This window comes from Coregonus clupeaformis, chromosome 25 (assembly GCF_020615455.1).
Source record: "Coregonus clupeaformis isolate EN_2021a chromosome 25, ASM2061545v1, whole genome shotgun sequence".
Taxonomy (NCBI): domain Eukaryota; kingdom Metazoa; phylum Chordata; class Actinopteri; order Salmoniformes; family Salmonidae; genus Coregonus; species Coregonus clupeaformis.
Window position 1 is genome coordinate 3,357,113 of NC_059216.1, and position 19,828 is coordinate 3,376,940.

The 19,828-nt window shown below is 47.0% G+C and overlaps 1 protein-coding gene across 1 annotated transcript in view; it reads left to right on the plus strand.

Annotated features, from left to right (window-relative positions):
- The first annotated feature begins 568 nt into the window (after positions 1 to 568).
- Positions 569 to 19,828, plus strand: part of LOC121539762 (protein GREB1-like) — a 28,217-nt gene continuing 8,957 nt past the window's right edge. Inside the window, 11 exon segments of the mRNA XM_045207410.1 lie at positions 569 to 716; positions 1,003 to 1,110; positions 1,302 to 1,478; positions 2,176 to 2,343; positions 11,632 to 11,764; positions 12,464 to 12,648; positions 12,921 to 13,298; positions 13,506 to 13,634; positions 16,575 to 16,772; positions 19,220 to 19,304; positions 19,306 to 19,395. Of these exon segments, the coding sequence (XP_045063345.1) occupies positions 569 to 716; positions 1,003 to 1,110; positions 1,302 to 1,478; positions 2,176 to 2,343; positions 11,632 to 11,764; positions 12,464 to 12,648; positions 12,921 to 13,298; positions 13,506 to 13,634; positions 16,575 to 16,772; positions 19,220 to 19,304; positions 19,306 to 19,395 (1,799 nt within the window).

The following is a 19,828-nucleotide window of genomic DNA, read 5'->3' on the forward strand; positions in this document are numbered from 1 at the left end:
GGTCACAGAGCTGTCCTGAAGTGACCTTTTATCTGACCTCTTGTCATTCGGGCCAAACACACTGTGCTGCAAGGAAGTTGTCTTCACAGAATTGTCAACATATCTAACGAAGAAAATCACATGAAGAAAATGACATTTATTTGACATGTTTTGAATGTTTATGTTTTCTTTCTTTTTTTCTTTCTTTCTGGGTTCTAGTTCTGAAAGATATTTTGCTTCTGGCTCTGCTCTTTGTGTCTGTCTCCTATTGCTCTACTGACCTGAAAAGGTGTTAGTTACTGGTTCACCTTCTCACCCTGTCTAAGTATTGATAGGGGGAATTATGACATGCCACAAAGGTTGCCATAGGTGACAGATGAAGTGACAACAGCGCCATATGTATTATTGAGAGAGAGAGAGAGAGAGAGAGAGAGAGAGAGATGATTCTGGAGGAGTGTGGTCATGTGCGTGCGTGTGTGTGTGTGTGTGTGTGTGCATGTGTGTGTAGGTGGGTTATGGTAAACTGTTAGCAGTAATGTACGAGGTCATGTTGAACTTGTGTGTTTCATCCTGTGTGTCTAGGTGTGCGATGGGGAACTCGTATGCGGGCCAGCTGAGGACCACGCGTTTCCAGGAGGTGCTTCATAACTCCATCGAGGCTTCGCTCCGCTCCATCACTGTGGTCTTCTCACAGCTCTACCTGGAGGCAAAGCACCCACCCCCATACAACGGTGTGTGTGTAGGTGTGTGTGTGTATATGTGTGTGCTGCATGTGTGTGTTTGTGTGTGTATATGTGTGCCACAGGGGGTTGGTGGCACCATAATTGGGGAGGATGGGCTCGTGGTAATGGCTGGAGCTGAATAGGTGGAATGGTATCAAATACATTAAACACATGGTTTGATACCATTCCATTTGCTCCGTTCCAGACATCATTATGAGCCGTCTTCCCCTCAGCAGCCTCCACTGGTGTATGTGTGTGTGTGTGTGTTATAACACTGTAATGAGAATGTGTGTGTCAGTAGGCCAGGTGGAGAATGAGGATGTGGAGGAGGAAGATGGCTCGGAGTCCAACAGCCCCCCCGTCCCGTACCAGACGAAGCCCCCGCCAGAGGGATGCTGCACCACGGACGGTACAAACACACAAACGGTTCCCTCAGTTCTGCCCCCTCACTGTCTTAGGCTGCCTGGCCTGCTTAGGCTTCTGTCTGGTGGAAAGAGATCTCTGTCTGTCTGGTTACAGGTCAGGGTAACATTGTTTAACAGTTTGTGTGTGTCTGTGTGTGCATGCCTACCTAAGCGTCCGTGTGTGTGTCCCTCTCAGGGTTCTGCCAGGCGGGTTGAGACCTGCGTCTGTCCTCCCTGGTGTCAGAGCCTCGAGACGTGCCCCCAGGGTTCCTGCTGGTAGGGGCCAAGTCTGCAGGCGCACCAGACACCCTGCTGGTGTGTGCAGTCGACCGTAGGTTCCTGCCCGATGAATGGGGGCGCAACGCACTGCTAGGTGAGACACACACATACAGATACACACACACACATAGGCATGCACACACACACACACACACACATTCACACACACACACACACACACACACACACACACACACACACACACACACACACACACACACACACACACACACACACACACACACATAGAAATCCAAGTCTATAGCAGGGCTAGGCAACCCCTGGTCCAGAGGAAGGGAAATGGAAAAGTAAGGGTGAGAGGATAGATGGATAGGTTTGCAGTTAGATGGATGGAGAGAGGGAGAGTGGGGTTAGCAGGAGATACAGTGAAAGAGGGAGGGAGAGTGGGGGCTGAAGAAGGAAAGGGAGTGAGTGAGGCATTGAGGAAGCTGAAATGAGAGAGGCAGAGAGACAAAAAGTAAGAAAGAGAGAATAACACAGAAAAAGAGAGAGAAAGAAAGAGAGAGGTTATAGAGAACAGGGTCAGGGTACCCTGACTGCAGTCACACACACATTATTAGTCCCTCTACCTGGGCTCTGCTACACACATACACACACACACACCCGGAACACCGACCCACAGCACAGCTGTAACCATGGAAAAATCATCACTCACACACTCTTTCTCTCGCTACAGGAGAAAAGGGTTATTGTTACTCCACTGAGTCACCACATGATATACACACACACACACACACACACTGACCCAGTGTTTGTGTGGTCCTCCTCAGGGTTCTCGGGGAACTGTATGGGTTGTGGAGAGAAGGGTTTCCGCTACTTCACAGAATTCTCCAACCACATCAACCTGAAGCTGAGCACCCAGCCAAAGAAACAGAAGACCTTAAAGTACCACCTGTACAGGAACAACCAGCGACAGCTGGTCAGAGGGGCTGCTATCTGCTAAGACGGGGGGAGGTGGATCCTCTGCATTATCATTAACAGCAGACTCGTACATTTCCTCAGTGAAAACAATATACTGAGCAAATGTCAAATTGGCTTTTTACCAAATTACCGTACGACAGACCACGTATTCACCCTGAACACCTTAATTGACAAACAAACAAAAACAAAACAAAGGTATTTGGTATTTTATTAGGATCCCCATTAGCTGTTGCAAAAGCAGCAGCTACTCTTCCTGGGGTCCACACAAAATATGAAACATGACATAATACAGAACATTACTAGCCAAGAACAGCTCAAGGACAGAACTACATAAAACATTTTAAAGGCACACGTAGCCTAGATATCAATACATACACACAAACTATCTAGGTCAAATAGGGGACAGGCTTCTCATGCTTTGTCGATTTCAAAGATCTTTTGACTCAATTTGGCACGAGGGTCTGCTATACAAATTGATGGAAACCAGTGTTGGGGGAAAAACATACAACATTATAAAATCCATGTACACAAACAATAAGTGCGCAGTTAAAATTGGCAAAAAAACACACATTTCTTTCCACAGGGCCGTGGGGTGAGACAGGGATGCATCTTGAGCCCCACCCTCTTCAACATATATATTAACAAATTGGCGAGGGCACTAGAACAATCTGCAGCACCCGGCTTCACCATACTAGAATCTGAAGTCAAACGTCTACTGTTTTGCTGATGATCTGATATTTCTGTCCCCAACCAAGGGCCTACAGCAGCACCTAGATCTTCTGCACAGATTCTGTCTGACCTGGGCCCTGACAGTAAATCTCAGTAAGACAAAAATAATGGTGTTCCAAAAAAGGTCCAGTTGCCAGGACCACAAACACAAATTCCATCTAGACACTGTTGCCCTAGAGCATACAACAACAAAAAAATACTCGGCCTAAACATCAGCGCCACAGGAAACTTCCACAAAGCTGTGAACGATCAGAGAGACAAGGCAAGAAGGGCCTTCATTGCCATCAAAAGGAACATAAAATTCAACATACCAATTAGGAACTGGCTAAAAATACTTGAATCAGTTATAGAACCTATTGCCCTTTATGGTTGGGCGGTCTGGGGTCCGCTCACCAACCAAGAATTCGCAAAATGGGACAAACACCAAATTGAGACTCTGCATGCAGAATTCTGCAAAAATATCCTCAGTGCGCAACAAAAAACACCAAATAATGCATGCAGAGTATAATTAGGCCGATACCCACTACTTATCAAAATCCAGAAAAGAGCAGTTACATTTGAGGTGGAAACTGAGGTGGAAACTGAGTTGCACTTCTGTCACGCTCTGGCTCCGGGACTCTGTAATTTGAGCCAGGGTGTGTTCATTCGTTGGGTGTATTTCTATGTTTGTATTTCTGTTGGGTTTATTTCTATGTTTGGTCAATGACTCCCAATCGGAGGTAACGAGTGTCAGCTGTCGGCTCGTTATCTCTGATTGGGAGCCATATTTAATCTGTATGTTTTCCTGTGGGTGTTGTGGGTTTTTGTTCCGTTTCGGTATGTTTAACCGTTGGACTTCACGAGTCGTGTTTTGGTTTGTTCGTTAATTAAAATAAAGTCATGTTTGTATCACACGCTGCGCCTTGGTCCGCTTCCTGTAACGACGATCGTGACAGAAAAACCCACCAAGATGGGACCAAGCAGCGTGTCCAGGAGCCATCGCGGGGAGATCCCTCACAGATCTCCTTCGCCTCCTGGACTGGGTCAAGCCGAGTGAGGAAGAGAGGGGCTTGACATTATGGCAGAAGGGCGAGAAGCTGGCGAGGGACATGGAGACCTGGGCCACGGGTAGGAGAGACGCCCGAAAATTTTTAGGGGGGCTCACGACGGCGGACCAGCAGGAGGCCGCGATAGAGCGGTCCAGTGGGTTGCCGGAGAAGGCCGCCGGGTTACGGGGGCCACTGGTCAAAGAGGGGATGGAGGAAGTAGAGGCACGGCGAGAGGTACTGGCGTGTGTTGCCAGTCCGGTCCGGCCCGTTCCAGATCCCGGTGTAGGGCCAGTGGTGTGTGTCGTCAGTCCAGTCCGGGCCATTCCTGCTCCCCGCATCAAGTCTGTGGTGCGTCTCGTCAGCCCGGCTCTGCCCGTTCCTGCTCTCCGCACCAGGTCTGTGGTGCGCGTCGCCAGTTCAGCCCGGCCTGTCCCTGCTCCCCGCATCAAGTCTGTGGTGCGTCTCGTCAGCCCGGCTCTGCCCGTTCCTGCTCCCGCACCAGGTCTGTGGTGCGCCGTCAGCCCTGTCCGGCCCAGTCCTGCTCCCCGCACCAAGTCTGTGGTGCGTTTCGTCAGCCCTGTCCGGCCCGGTTCCGCTCTCCGCACCAAGTCAGGGGTGCGCCCGTCAGCCCGGTCCGGCCCATTCCTGCTCCCCGCGCCAAGGCAGTGGTGCGCGTCGTCAGCCTGGTAAGGCCCGTTCGTCCTCCACGCACCAAGCCAGGGGCGCGTGTCGTCAGTCCGGCTCCGGCCAGCGGGGCTAGACAGGACCAGGGGTACTTTGGGGGGTGGGAGAGGAGGTGGGGATCAAGGCCAGAGCCAGAGCCACCGCCGAGGAGGTATGCCCACCCAGCCCTCCCTTGTTTAGCCCGTATTGAGGCGCGGTCGCAGTCCGCGCCTTTAGGGGGGGGTACTGTCACGCTCTGGCTCCGGGACTCTGTAATTTGAGCCAGGGTGTGTTCATTCGTTGGGTGTATTTCTATGTTTGTATTTCTGTTGGGTTTATTTCTATGTTTGGTCAATGACTCCCAATCGGAGGTAACGAGTGTCAGCTGTCGGCTCGTTATCTCTGATTGGGAGCCATATTTAATCTGTATGTTTTCCTGTGGGTGTTGTGGGTTTTTGTTCCGTTTCGGTATGTTTAACCGTTGGACTTCACGAGTCGTGTTTTGGTTTGTTCGTTAATTAAAATAAAGTCATGTTTGTATCACACGCTGCGCCTTGGTCCGCTTCCTGTAACGACGATCGTGACAACTTCCTAACCTCCTGCCAAATGTATGACCATATTAGAGACACATATTTCCCTCAGAATACACAGACCCACAAAGAAATGGAAAACAAATCCAATTTTAATAAACTTCCATATCTATTGGGTGAAATACCACAGTGTGCCATCACAGCTGCAAGATTTGTGACCTGTTGCCACAAGAAAAGGGCAACCAGTGGACAACACACACCTTTGGAAATACAACCCATATTTATGTTTATTTATTTTCCCTTTTGTACTTGAACTATTTGCACGTCGTTATAACACTGTACATAGCCATAATAGAACATTTGAAATGTCTCTATTCCTTTGGAACTTTTGTGAGTGTAATGTTTACTGTTCATTTTTGATTGTTTATTTCACTTTTGTTTATTATCTATTTCACTTGCTTTGGCAATGTAAACATATGTTTCCCATGCCAATAAAGCCCTTTGAATTGAGAATGAGAGAGAGAATGAGAGAGAGAATGAGAGAGAGAGAGAGAGAGAGAGAGATAGAGAGAGAGAGAGAGAGAGCGAGAGAGAGAGAGAGAGAGAGAGAGAGAGATAGAGAGAGAGAGAAAAGAGAGAGAGAGAGAGAGAGAGAGAGAGAGAGAGAGAGAGAGAGAGAGAGAGAGAGAGAGAGAGAGAGAGAGAGAGAGAGAGAGAGAGAGAGAGAGAGAGAGAGAGAGAGAGAGAGAGAGAGAGAGAGAGAGACAGAGAGAGAGAGAGAGAGAGAGAGAGAGAAAGAGAAAGAGAGAGAGAGAGAGAGAGAGAGAAAGAGAGAGAGAGAAAGAGAGAGAGAGAGAGAGAGAGAGAGAGAGAGAGAGAGAGAGAGAGAGAGAGAGAGAGAGAGTGGTTTAGTGGTTTACGCTCTCCATGTGTATCTCTGCTGTAGTTTTGTAGACAGGGCTTGTCTGGGGGAGGTGTGTTTAGGAGAGGAGGGGTCTGTGACCCTACCTGTCTGTCCAGGTGTGGAGGGCAGAGGTCTGGGGTCAGAGTTCAGGACAGGGGTCAGAGGGAAAATAGGGGTCGGGGTCAGTGTCAGAGCCTGTGGCTAGACTTACTGTGTTATTGATAAAGCCTGTGGTATTTCTGAAGGACAGATACAGTTAGTCCAGCTATAGTTACAGGCAGTCTTCTTTACCCTGGCTGATCAGGAAGGGGGTTTGGGATGAGTCTCTACTCTACAGTAACTAGAGTAGAGGAAGTACAATTAACATTACCATAATCACTGGAGGGACTCATGGAGAAACTTGAGTCAACTTAGTACAGGACCATTGACTGTGTTTTAATGGTTTTGACTGTGTGTGTGTAGCCAAATGCTAATCTGTACGTGAGTGTGTGTGTGTGTGTGTGTGTGTGTGTGTGTGTGTGTTGCTGTGTGGCTGACTATTTGTTCTGTCTTTACAGAGAGCAGAGGGAGACAGACAGTGCCCAATGCCTCTGACGGGCATGTAACCTCAGACGATCACCTCCTCAACCCAGCGGTCACCGCTCACTCTGCACACACACCCAGCAGCTACACAGGTACACACGTGCACGCAGGCACACACACACAAATACACACACGCACACACACACAAATACACACACACACAAATACACACTCACACTCACAGACATACCCACACACATACACATACCGTACACACACACACATACACACTCACATGCATACCCCCCCACACACACACACACACACACACACATACTACATACAGTTGAAGTCAGAAGTTTACATACACCTTAAACTCAGTTTTTCACAATTCCTGACATTTAATCCTAGTAAAAATTCCCTGTCTTAGGTCAGTTAGGATCACCACTTTATTTTAACAATGTGAAATGTCAGAATAATAGTAGAGAGAATTATTTATTTCAGCTTTTATTTATTTCATCACATTCCCAGTGAGTCAGAAGTCTACATACACTCAATTAGTATTTGCTAGCATTGCCTTTAAATTGTTTAACTTGGGTCAAACATTTCAGGTAGCCTTCCACAAGCTTTCCACAATAAGTTGGGTGAATTTTGGCCCATTCCTCCTGACAGAGCTTGTGTAACTGAGTCAGGTTTGTAGGCCTCCTTGCTCGCAAACGCTTTTTCAGTTCTGCCAAAACATTTTCTATAGGCTTTTCTATAGCCCCGTGTAGCTCAGTTGGTAGAGCATGGCGCTTGCAACGCCAGGGTTGTGGGTTCGATTCCCATGGGGGGCCAGTATGAAAATGTATGCACTCACTAACTGTAAGTCGCTCTGGATAAGAGCGTCTGCTAAATGACTAAAATGTAAAATGATTCAGGTCAGGGCTTTGTGATGGCCACTCCAATACCTTGACTTTGTTGTCCTTAAGGCATTTTACCACAACATTGGAAGTATGCTTGGGGTCATTGTCCATTTGGAAGACCATTTGCGACCAAGCTTTAACTTTCTGACTGATGTCTTGAGATGTTGCTTCAATATATCCACATCATTTTCCAACTGCACATGGATCTTTGTCCCCATGTGCAGTTGCAAACCGTAGTCTGGCTTTTTTTTTATGGCACGCAGTGGCTTCTTTGCTGAGCGGCCTTTCAGGTTATGTCGATATAGGACTCGTTTTGCTGTGGATATAGATACTTTTGTACCTGTTTCCTCCAGCATCTTCACAAGGTCCATTGCTGTTGTTCTGGTATTGATTTACACTTTTCGCACCAAAGCACGTTCATCTCTAGGAGACAGAACGCGTCTCCTTCCTGAGCGGCATGACGGCTGCGTGGTCCCATGGTGTTTATACTTGCGTACTATTGTTTGTACAGATGAACGTGGTATCTTCAGGCGTTTCGAAATTGCTCCCAAGGATGAACCAGACTTGTGGAGGTCTACCATTTTTTTTCTGAGGTCTTGGCTGATTTCTTTTCATTTTCCCATGATGTCAAGCAAAGAGGCACTGAGGTTCAAGGTAGGCCTTGAAATACATCCACAGGTACACCTCCAATTGACTCAAATGATGCCAATTAGCCTATCAGAAGCTTCTAAAGCCATGACATCATTTTCTGGAATTTTCCAAGCTGTTTAAAGGCACAGTCAACTTAGTGTATGTACATTTCCGACTTCAACTGTAAGTGTCAACTAGATTACCATTGTTGTTGTTGGTCTGTGAGTGTGAGTGTGTATTTGTGTGTGTGTGTAATACTGAGCTATGGTTATACTGCAGTGGCTGGCTGACTGGCTGGTTGGCTGGTTGACTGGCTGGCTGGTTGACTGGCTGGCTGATTGACTGGCTGGCTGGCTGACTGGCTGGCTGGTTGACTGTGTCTGGCTGGTTGACTGGCTGGCTGGTTGACTGGCTGGCTGATTGACTGGCTGGCTGGCTGACTGGCTGGCTGGTTGACTGTGTCTGGCTGGTTGACTGGCTGGCTGGCTGGTTGACTGGCTGGCTGATTGACTGGCTGGCTGGCTGATTGACTGTCTAGCTGGCTGGTTGACTGCCTGGCTGGCTGGCTGGTTGACTGGCTGGCATGCTGGCTGGCTGTTGACTGGCTGGCTGGCTGGATGACATGGCTGGCTGATCTGTTGGATAAAAGTAATATAAATGAATGAACAAACAAACAAAGAAACAGAATGCACTGTATTTAGGGTGTCTGTATGATGTAATGAATGAATGTCAGTTGTCATTCAAGAGGACATTATTCTGTGCATTGTGAAACATCCCCCACCCCAAGACATACATAACAGTGCGTTGCTTGTCCTGTCAGGTACACTCAATGCGGGACCACCTAAAAAGAGACAAAGGCTGGTCTCCTGAGTCTTCTGCTGTAGCTGAGTCTGCTGTGAAGACCCCCCATCTTCCTCTTCTTCCTCCTCTTCCTCATCACTCACCAATTGGACCAAACCAGGTAGGAGAGCTCAGAGAGAGAGAGAGTGAGAGAGAGAAAGGGTGAGATGGTGTGTGTGTGTGTGTGTGTGTGTGTGTGTGTGTGTGTGTGTGTGTGTGTGTGTGTGTGTGTGTGTGTGTGTGTGTGTGTGTGTGTGTGTGTGTGTGTGCGTGTGTGCGTGCGTGCGTGTGCGTGCACGTGCAAGCGTGTGTTAGACAGCCTATAGGGAGGAGGTCAGAGACCTGGCAGTGTGGTGCCAGGATAACAACCTCTCCCTTAACGTGACCAAGACAAAGGAGATGATTGTGGACTACAGGGAAAACTGAGCACGCCCCCATTCTCATCGACAGGGCTGTAGTGGAACAGGTTGAGAGCTTCAAGTTCCTTGGTGTCCACATCACCAACGAACTATCATGGTCCAAACACACCAAGACAGTCGTGAAGAGGGCACGGCAAAGCCTATTCCCCCTCAGGAGACTGAAAAGATTTGGCATGGGTCCTCAGATCCTCAAAAAATTCTACAGCTGCACCATCGAGAGCATCCTGACTGGTTGCATCACCGCCTGGTATGGCAACTGCTCAGTCTCCGACCGCAAGGCACTACAGAGGGTAGTGCGTACGGCCCAGTACATCACTGGGGCCAAGCTTCCTGCCATCCAGGACCTCTATACCAGGCAGTGTCAGAGCAAGGCCCTCAAAATTGTAAAAGACTCCAGCCACCCTAGTCATAGACTGTTCTCTCTGCTACTGCACGGCAAGCGGTACCGGAGTGCCAAGTCTAGGTCCAAAAGACTTCTCAACAGCTTCTACCCCCAAGCCATAATACTCCTGAACAGCTAATCACGGCTACCCGGACTATTTGCACTGCCCCCCCACCCCATATTTTTACGCTGCTGCTACTCTGTCAATTATTTATGCATAGTCACTTTAACTCTACCCACATGTACATATTACTTCAACTACCTCAACTAGCCGGGGCCCCCGCACATTGACTCTGCACCGGTACCCCCCTGTATATATAGCCTCCCTACTGTTATTTTATTTTACTTCTGCTCTTTTTTTCTCAACACTTTTTTGTTGTTGTTTTATTCTCCTTTTTATTAAAAAATAAATGCACTGTTGGTTAAGGGCTGTAAGTAAGCATTTCACTGTAATGTCTGCACCTGTTGTATCCGGCGCATGTGGCCAATAAAATGTGATTTGATTTGATTTGATTTGATGTCGGAAGCTACCTAGAATACCACTGTATCAGTCTTCTACAGGGTGTAGTTACCACTGTATCAGTCTTCTGCAGGGTGTAGTTACCACAGGATCAGTCTTCTACAGGGTGTAGTTACCACTGTATCAGTCTTCTACAGGGTGTAGTTACCACTGTATCAGTCTACTACAGGGTGTAGTTACCACTGTATCAGTCTTCTACAGGGTGTAGTTACCACAGGATCAGTCTTCTGCAGGGTGTAGTTACCACAGGATCAGTCTTCTACAGGGTGTAGTTACCACAGTATCAGTCTTCTGCAGGGTGTAGTTACCACTGTATCAGTCTTCTACAGGGTGTATTTACCACTGTATCAGTCTTCTTCAGGGTGTAGTTACCACAGGATCAGTCTTCTGCAGGGTGTAGTTACCACAGGATCAGTCTTCTACAGGGTGTAGTTACCACTGTATCAGTCTTCTACAGGGTGTAGTTACCACTGTATCAGTCTTCTGCAGGGTGTAGTTACCACTGTATCAGTCTTCTACAGGGTGTAGTTACCACTGTATCAGTCTTCTGCAGGGTGTAGTTACCACTGTATCAGTCTTCAGCAGGGTGTAGTTACCACAGGATCAGTCTTCTGCAGGGTGTAGTTACCATAGGATCAGTCTTCTGCAGGGTGTAGTTACCACAGGATCAGTCTTCTACAGGGTGTAGTTACCACTGTATCAGTCTTCTACAGGGTGTAGTTACCACTGTATCAGTCTTCTGCAGGGTGTAGTTACCACAGGATCAGTCTTCTGCAGGGTGTAGTTACCACAGGATCAGTCTTCTGCAGGGTGTAGTTACCACTGTATCAGTCTTCTGCAGGGTGTAGTTACCACTGTATCAGTCTTCTGCAGGGTGTAGTTACCACAGGATCAGTCTTCTGCAGGGTGTAGTTACCACTGTATCAGTCTTCTGCAGGGTGTAGTTACCACTGTATCAGTCTTCTGCAGGGTGTAGTTACCACTGTATCAGTCTTCTACAGGGTGTAGTTACCACTGTATCAGTCTTCTACAGGGTGTAGTTACCACTGTATCAGTCTTCTGCAGGGTGTAGTTACCACTGTATCAGTCTTCTGCAGGGTGTAGTTACCACAGGATCAGTCTTCTGCAGGGTGTAGTTACCACTGTATCAGTCATCTGCAGGGTGTAGTTACCACAGTATCAGTGTCTCTGCTTTGTTTCTGCTACTTGCTGAGTGTGTTCCTGCGCCTACAGACAATGCCCCCCCAGTGAGTGTGTTCCAGGGGTCCTCCAACCCCCCCTCTACCCTCGGGCCGTCAGTCACAGTGCCTGATCAGCTGCTGCACACCTGCAGACTTCAGCCAGTCATCTTCAGAGGTCAAACTGAGTGTGTGTGTGTGTGTGTGTGTGTGTGTGTGTGTGTGTGTGTGTGTGTGTGTGTGTGTGTGTGTGTGTGTGTGTGTGTGTGTGTGTGTGTGTGTGTGTGTGTGTGTGTGTGTGTGTGTGTGTGTGTGTGTGTGTGTGTGTGTGTGGGTGTGTGGGTGTGGGTGTGCGTGCGTGCGTGCGTGTGTGCATGTGTGTGTGTGATGTTCCTGTACCTCAGTGATATTAAATGCAAGTTTGCAACAAAACCCAGCAGACACTGATGCCCTCGAGGACTGGAGTCTGAGCCACTGTCTTAAAGCCCCCTAGCTTAGCAGTGGAAAGAAAGGTCCTCTGCTATAGCTCACCCCTTCACCTCAATATGTTACTCCACCTCTCTCTCTCTCTCTCTCTCTCTCTCTCTCTCTCTCTCTCTCTCTCTCTCTCTCAACCACCCCTTCACCCGGATCAATTAACACTTATCCCACCTCTCACCCTTCCATCTTTTCACCTGTATCCTCTTTACTACCCTCCACTCCTCCATCTCTCCACCTCTCCACCTCTCCACCTTTCCCCCTCCTCCTCATCCCTCCACCTCTCATCCTATCCCCCCTTATCCCTCCATCCCTCCACTCCTTAGGTGTATCCATTAGCTCTTTCTTCATTTTCCCACAATCTGATCCTGTGTGTGTGACCTGTGTGTGTTGTGTGTCCGGTCCCCAAGTCATGGTAGCCTACCCCAGCTGAGTGGTAAGGTGTCTGATGTGCAGGTCAGTTCCCTGCTCCAGAGCTGCTATCAGAACAACCGGGCCCTGCCCAGGGTCTACCAACACTACGGACCCTCTCCTATACAGCCCCTGTCTGTAGAGATGCAGATACTACTCACTGTATACTACCTGGTGCAACTAGGTGAGAGAGAGAGAGAGAGAGAGAGAGAGAGAGAGAGAGAGAGAGAGAGAGAGAGAGAGAGAGAGAGAGAGAGAGAGAGAGAGAGAGAGAGAGAGAGAGAGAGAGAGAGAGAGAGAGAGAGAGCGAGGAGAGAGAGAGAGAGAGAGAGCAATCCGTAAAGCTTCAGCGATGCTGATTGAATAGAACTCTAAATTGTGCAGAACGTACTATTACATTGAGACAGTCAATAAAAACCTAGTTGGTAGTAACTGGTTATTGTCGTTTCCCCCCAGGCCCAGACCAGGTCCCGCTTATTGAGGACCTGGAGCAGATCTTCATGCGTTCCTGGAGAGAGTCCCACCTCAGTAGGATCCGCCAGTACCAGCAGCCCCAGCCCCAGCCTGGCCTCTCCCTCCCCCAGGCTTCCTCCACCCTGCCTGGGCTTCCAATGCCCCATGCCCAGCCCCTCACCCCCTCCCAGCTGCCCTGGCTGGCCCAGCTGGCAGCCTTGTCATGTGGGGAGGGAGTGGTGGTTCTGGGAGAGAAGGCCTCAATGGCTCTGGGGCTGGCTGACACCTTCACTAAGCTGATGGAGGGACAGCTGGCCAACTATGTGGTCATCATCTGTACAGCCAAGGGACAGGAGACAGAGTCCTGCATGGTGGTGACAGGTGTGTGTGTAAAGGGGTTGGGAGGGGGGGTGTAATACGTTTTGTGGGTGCCTGTGTCTGTAAGTGTGCTGTGTGTGTGTTTGTCTCACATCGACTGAAGTTACAGAACTTTTGTTTGTGCATGCGTGTGTACGTGCGTGTGTGTGTGCATGTAATACCTGTTTGTGTGTGTGTGTGTGTGTGTGTGTGTGTGTGTGTGTGTTGTAGGTCAACACCAGTGTCGTGCCCTGACCGAGGGGATGTTCAGTCCCAGTGAAGGTCTGAGAGAGATCAGTCAACAGCTGTCCTCTGGAATGACCCACGAGCTCACTACCTTCTGCAACTCTCTGAGACCTGGTAAGTGAGTGAGAGAGAGAGAGAGAGAGAGAGAGAGAGAGAGAGAGAGAGAGAGAGAGAGAGAGAGAGAGAGAGAGAGAGAGAGAGAGAGAGAGAGAGAGAGAGAGAGAGACCCAGAAAACCTGAGCCTACGCCTTCACTATGGGGAATCACTAAAACAATACAGAAATACACAATGGAAAAAGAAGGAACAGCATGTCAAAAATCAGCTCAATGTAATTGAAGAATCCATAGACTGGGAAAATTGGAAAACACTAAACAAACAACAACACGAAGAGCTATCTATCCAAAACGGAGATGTATGGGTACACCACTTCTCCAATCTTTTTGGCCCTATAACAAAGAACAAACTGCAAAAAAATGTACATGATCAAATGCAAATCTTAGAATCAACTATTAAAGACTACCAGAACCCACTGGATTCTCCAATTACATTGAATGAACTACAGGACAAAATACAAACCCTCCAACCCAAAAAGGCCTGTTGATGGTATCCTCAACGAAATGATAAAATATACAGACCACAAATTCCAATTGGCTATACTTAAACTCTTTAACATCATCCTTAGCTCTGGCATCTTCCCCAATATTTGGAACCAAGCACTGATCACCCCTATCCACAAAAGTGGAGACAAATTTGACCCCAATAATTACCGTGGGATATGCGTCAACAGCAACCTTGGGAAAATCCTCTGCATTATCATTAACGGCAGACTAGTTCATTTCCTCAGTGAAAACAATGTACTGAGCAAATGTGAAATTGGCTTTTCACCAAATTACCATACGACAGACCACGTATTCACCCTGCACACCCTAACTGACAAATAAACAAACCAAAACAAAGGCAAAGTCTTCTCATGCTTTGTTGATTTCAAAAAAGCTTTTGACTCAATTTGGCATGAGGGTCTGCTATACAAATTGATGGAAAGTGGGGTTGGGGAAAAAACATGCGACTTTATAAAATCCATGTACACAAACAACAAGTGTGTGGTGAGAATTGGCAAAAAACACACATTTCTTTCCACAGGGCCGTGGGATGCAGTTTAAGCCCCACCCTCTTCAACATGTATATCAACGAATTGGCGAGGGCACTAGAACAGTCTGCAGCACCCGGCCTCACCCTACTAGAATCTGAAGTCAAATGTCTACTGTTTGCTGATGATCTGGTGCTTCTGTCACCAACCAAGGAGGGCCTACAGCAGCACCTAGATCTTCTGCACAGATTATGTCAGACCTGGGCCCTGACAGTAAATCTCAGTAAGACAAAAATAATGGTGTTCCAAAAAAGGTCCAGTTGCCAGGACAACAAATACAAATTCCATCTAGACACCGTTGCCCTAGAGCACACAAAAAAACTATACATACCTCGGCCTAAACATCAGCGCCACAGGTAACTTCCACAAAGCTGTGAATGATTTGAGAGACAAGGCAAGAAGGGCCTTCTATGCCATCAAAAGGAACATAAAATTTGACATACCAATTAGGATCTGGCAAAAAATACTTCAATCAGTTATAGAACCCATTGCCCTTTATGGTTGTGAGGTCTGGGGTCCGCTCACCGACCAAATTGAGACTCTGCATACAGAATTCTGCAAAAATATCCTCTGTGTACAACAAAAAAAAAACGAATAATGCATGCAGAGCAGAATTAGGCCGATACCCGCTAATTATCCAAATCCAGAAAAGAGCCGTTAAATTCTATAACCACTTAAAAGGAAGTGATTCCCAAACCTTCCATAACAAAGCCACCTACAGAGAGATGAACTTGGAGAAGAGTCCCCTAAATAAGCTGGTCCTGGGGCTCTGTTCACAAACACAAACAGACCCCACAGAGCCCCAGGACAACAACAACAACAACACAATTAGACCCAACCAAATCGTGAGAAAACAAAAATAATTATTTGACATATTGGAAAGAATTAACAAAAAAACTGAGCAAACTAAAATGCTATTTGGCCCTAAACAGAGAGTACACAGTGGCAGAATACCTGACCACTGTGACTGACCTAAACTTAAGGAAAGCTTTGACTATGTACAGACTCAGTGAGCATAGCCTTGCTATTGAGAAAGGCCGCCGTAGGCAGACCTGGCTCTCAAGAGAAGACAAGCTATGTGCACACTGCCCACAAAATGAGGTGGAAACTGAGCTGCACTTCCTAACCTCCTGCCAAATGTATGACCATATTAGAGACACATATTTCCCTCAGATTACAGAGATCCACAAAGAATTCGAAAACAAACCCAATTATCTACTGGTTGAAAAACCATAAGACCTGTTGCCACAAGAAAAGGGCAACTAGTGAAGAACAAACACCATTGTAAATACAACCCATATTTATGTTTATTTATTTTCCCATTTGTACTTTAACTATTTGCACATTATTACAACACTGTATATAGACATAATATGACATTTGAAATGTCTTTATTCTTTTGGAACTTCTGAGTGTAATGTTTACTGTTAATATCTATTGTTTATTTCACTTTTGTTTACTATCTACTTCACTTGCTTTGGCAATGTTAACATACGTTTCCCATGCCAATAAAGCCCTTAAATTGAAATTGAAATTGAATTGAGAGAGAGAGAGCGAGAGAGAGAGAGAGAGAGAGAGAGAGAGAGAGAGAGAGAGAGAGAGCGAGAGAGAGAGAGAGAGAGAGAGAGAGAGAGAAAGACGGACAGAGAGAGCTACAGGCAGCCCCCAAAAACCAGCCACAGACAGACACACAGACAGAGCAGAGAGCCCTAAGGACTCCTGCTCAAGTGAGACATACACACTGATCAGAAAATGTTTGTTGTCTGACTGAGCTACATGCTGTATGTGTGTGTAGAATTAAATTTGTATCTGTGTGTGTGGGGGTGATTTTGTGTCCATGCGTGCGCATACATGCATTGTGTATATACATTGTGTCTAATATGTGTGTTTCCACATGTGTGTGTAGAATACCGTGTGGAGTGGTGGGAGGTACGGCCCATCCAGTTGGTGGTTGCCAGGAAGCTGCTGTCCCATGTGTGTGCCATCGCTGACTCCAGCACTCAGAACCTGGACCTGGGCTCCTTTGACAGGGTCAACTTCCTCATCTGTGTCCCTCCTTCTGAGGTCACCTTCCAACAGACTGTACTGCATCTCTGGAACTCAGGTAACTGTCACTCCTCTCTTCCCTCCTCTCTTCCCTCCTCTCTTCCCTCCTCTCCTCTTCCCTCCTCTTTCTCCTCCTCTCTTCCCTCCTCTCTTCCCTCCTCTCTTCCCTCCTCTTCCCTCCTCTTTCTCCTCCTCTCTTCCCTCCTCTCTTCCCTCCTCTCTTCCCTCCTCTCCTCTCTTCCCTCCTCTTTATTTTACTTCTATCCCACCTTTCATCAGACTCTTCTTCTTCTACTTCTTCTTCTTCTTCTTCTTCTTCTTCTTCTTCTTCTTCTTCTTCTTCTTCTTCTTCTTCTTCTTCCCGCTCGTCCTCCTCCCCCTTCTTTCCTCCACCTCCATCCCTCCTGAGGTGACTTCCAGGAAGTTGTCTTCAGGTCTTGTTCTCCTCTGTCTGATGTCTGTTGTGTAGCAGGCTGAAGACACAGAGCCCCCTGCTGGTGTGTTTTATAAATTCAGAGATGTGTTGGCTCTCGTTACTCAAACTTTCACCTGAAACACATTGTTGCCATGTGTGTGAAGGGAAAGGGGATACCTAGTCAGTTACAAAACTGAATACATACAACAAAATGTGTCTTCTGCATTTAACCCAACCCTCTGAATCAGAGAGGTGCAGGGGGCTGCCTTAATCAACATCCACGGGGAGCAATTGTTGTTGGGGTTAACTGTCTTGCTCAAGGGCAGAACGGCTGATTTTTACACCTTGCCAGCTCTGGGATTCGAACTAGTTACCTTCTGGTTACTGGCCCAGAGCTCTTCACCACTAGGCTACCTGTCGTGTGTGTGTGTGTGTGTATATACAGTGGGGGGAAAAGTATTTAGTCAGCCACCAATTGTGCAAGTTCTCCCACTTAAAAAGATGAGAGAGGCCTGTAATTTTCATCATAGGTACACGTCAACTATGACAGACAAAATGAGATTTTTTTTTCCAGAAAATCACATTGTAGGATTTTTTATGAATTTATTTGCAAATTATGGTGGAAAATAAGTATTTGGTCAATAACAAAAGTTTCTCAATACTTTGTTATATACCCTTTGTTGGCAATGACACAGGTCGAACATTTTCTGTAAGTCTTCACAAGGTTTTCACACACTGTTGCTGATATTTTGGCCCATTCCTCCATGCAGATCTCCTCTAGAGCAGTGATGTTTTGGGGCTGTCGCTGGGCAACACGGACTTTCAACTCCCTCCAAAGATTTTCTATGGGGTTGAGATCTGGAGACTGGCTAGGCCACTCCAGGACCTTGAAATGCTTCTTACGAAGCCACTCCTTTGTTGCCCGGGTGGTGTGTTTGGGATCATTGTCATGCTGAAAGACCCAGCCACGTTTCATCTTCAATGCCCTTGCTGATGGAAGGAGGTTTTCACTCAAAATCTCACGATACATGGCCCCATTCATTCTTTCCTTTACACGGATCAGTCGTCCTGGTCCCTTTGCAGAAAAACAGCCCCAAAGCATGATGTTTCCACCCCCATGCTTCACAGTAGGTATGGTGTTCTTTGGATGCAACTCAGCATTCTTTGTCCTCCAAACACGCAGAGTTGAGTTTTTACCAAAAAGTTATATTTTGGTTTCATCTGACCATATGACATTCTCCCAATCCTCTTCTGGATCATCCAAATGCACTCTAGCAAACTTCAGACGGGCCTGGACATGTACTGGCTTAAGCAGGGGGACACGTCTGGCACTGCAGGATTTGAGTCCCTGGCGGCGTAGTGTGTTACTGATGGTAGGCTTTGTTACTTTGGTCCCAGCTCTCTGCAGGTCATTCACTAGGTCCCCCCGTGTGGTTCTGGGATTTTTGCTCACCATTCTTGTGATCATTTTGACCCCACGGGGTGAGATCTTGCATGGAGCCCTAGATCGAGGGAGATTATCAGTGGTCTTGTATGTCTTCCATTTCCTAATAATTGCTCCCACAGTTGATTTCTTCTAACCAAGCTGCTTACCTATTGCAGATTCAGTCTTCCCAGCCTGGTGCAGATCTACAATTTTGTTTCTGGTGTCCTTTGACAGCTCTTTGGTCTTGGCCATATTGGAGTTTGGAGTGTGACTGTTTGAGGTTGTGGACAGGTGTCTTTTATACTGATAACAAGTTCAAACAGGTGCCATTAATACAGGTAACGAGTGGAGGACAGAGGAGCCTCCTAAAGAAGAAGTTACAGGTCTGTGAGAGCCAGAAATCTTGCTTGTTTGTAGGTGACCAAATACTTATTTTCCACCATAATTTGCAAATAAATTCCTTAAAAATCCTACAATGTGATTTTCTGGATTTTTTTTCTCAATTTGTCTGTCATAGTTGACGTGTACCTATGATGAAAATTACAGGCCTCTCTCATCTTTTTAAGTGGGAGAACTTGCACAGTTGGTGGCTGACTAAATAAATTTTTTCCCCACTGTATGTGCACGTGTGTGTGTTTAATCCCTGTCTGTGTGTGTACTCTAGGTGTCCTCCAGGACCTGGGGTTGGAGCAAGAGTGTCTGTCTCAGAGAGAGGCAGAGCGCTACGTGGTGAAGATGGATCAGGAGGCCTAGGTGCACAAACTGGAACCCCAAGACACTCTACATCCTGGTTCATGACCACGCTCACTGGGACATCAGCAGGTGTGTGAATTTGATTGTGTTTGCGTGAATACTTGTGTATATGCGTGTGTGTGTGTGTCCTTGTGTTTCTAACATGACCATATGTACAGTTGAAGTCGGAAGTTTACATACACTTAGGTTGGAGTCACTTGTAACGCCAAGGTAGTGGGTTCGATCCCCGGGACCACCCATACACAAAAATGTATGCACGCATGACTGTAAGTCGCTTTGGATAAAAGCGTCTGCTAAATGGCATATTATATTATTATTATTATATTAAAACTCGTTTTTCAACCACTCCATACATTTCTTGTTAACAAACTATAGTTTTGGCAAGTCGGTTAGCACATCTACTTTGTGCATGACACAAGACATTTTTCCAACAATTGTTTACAGACAGATTATTTCACTTATAATTCACTGTATCACAATTCCAGTGGGTCAGAAGTTTACATACACTAAGTTGACTGTG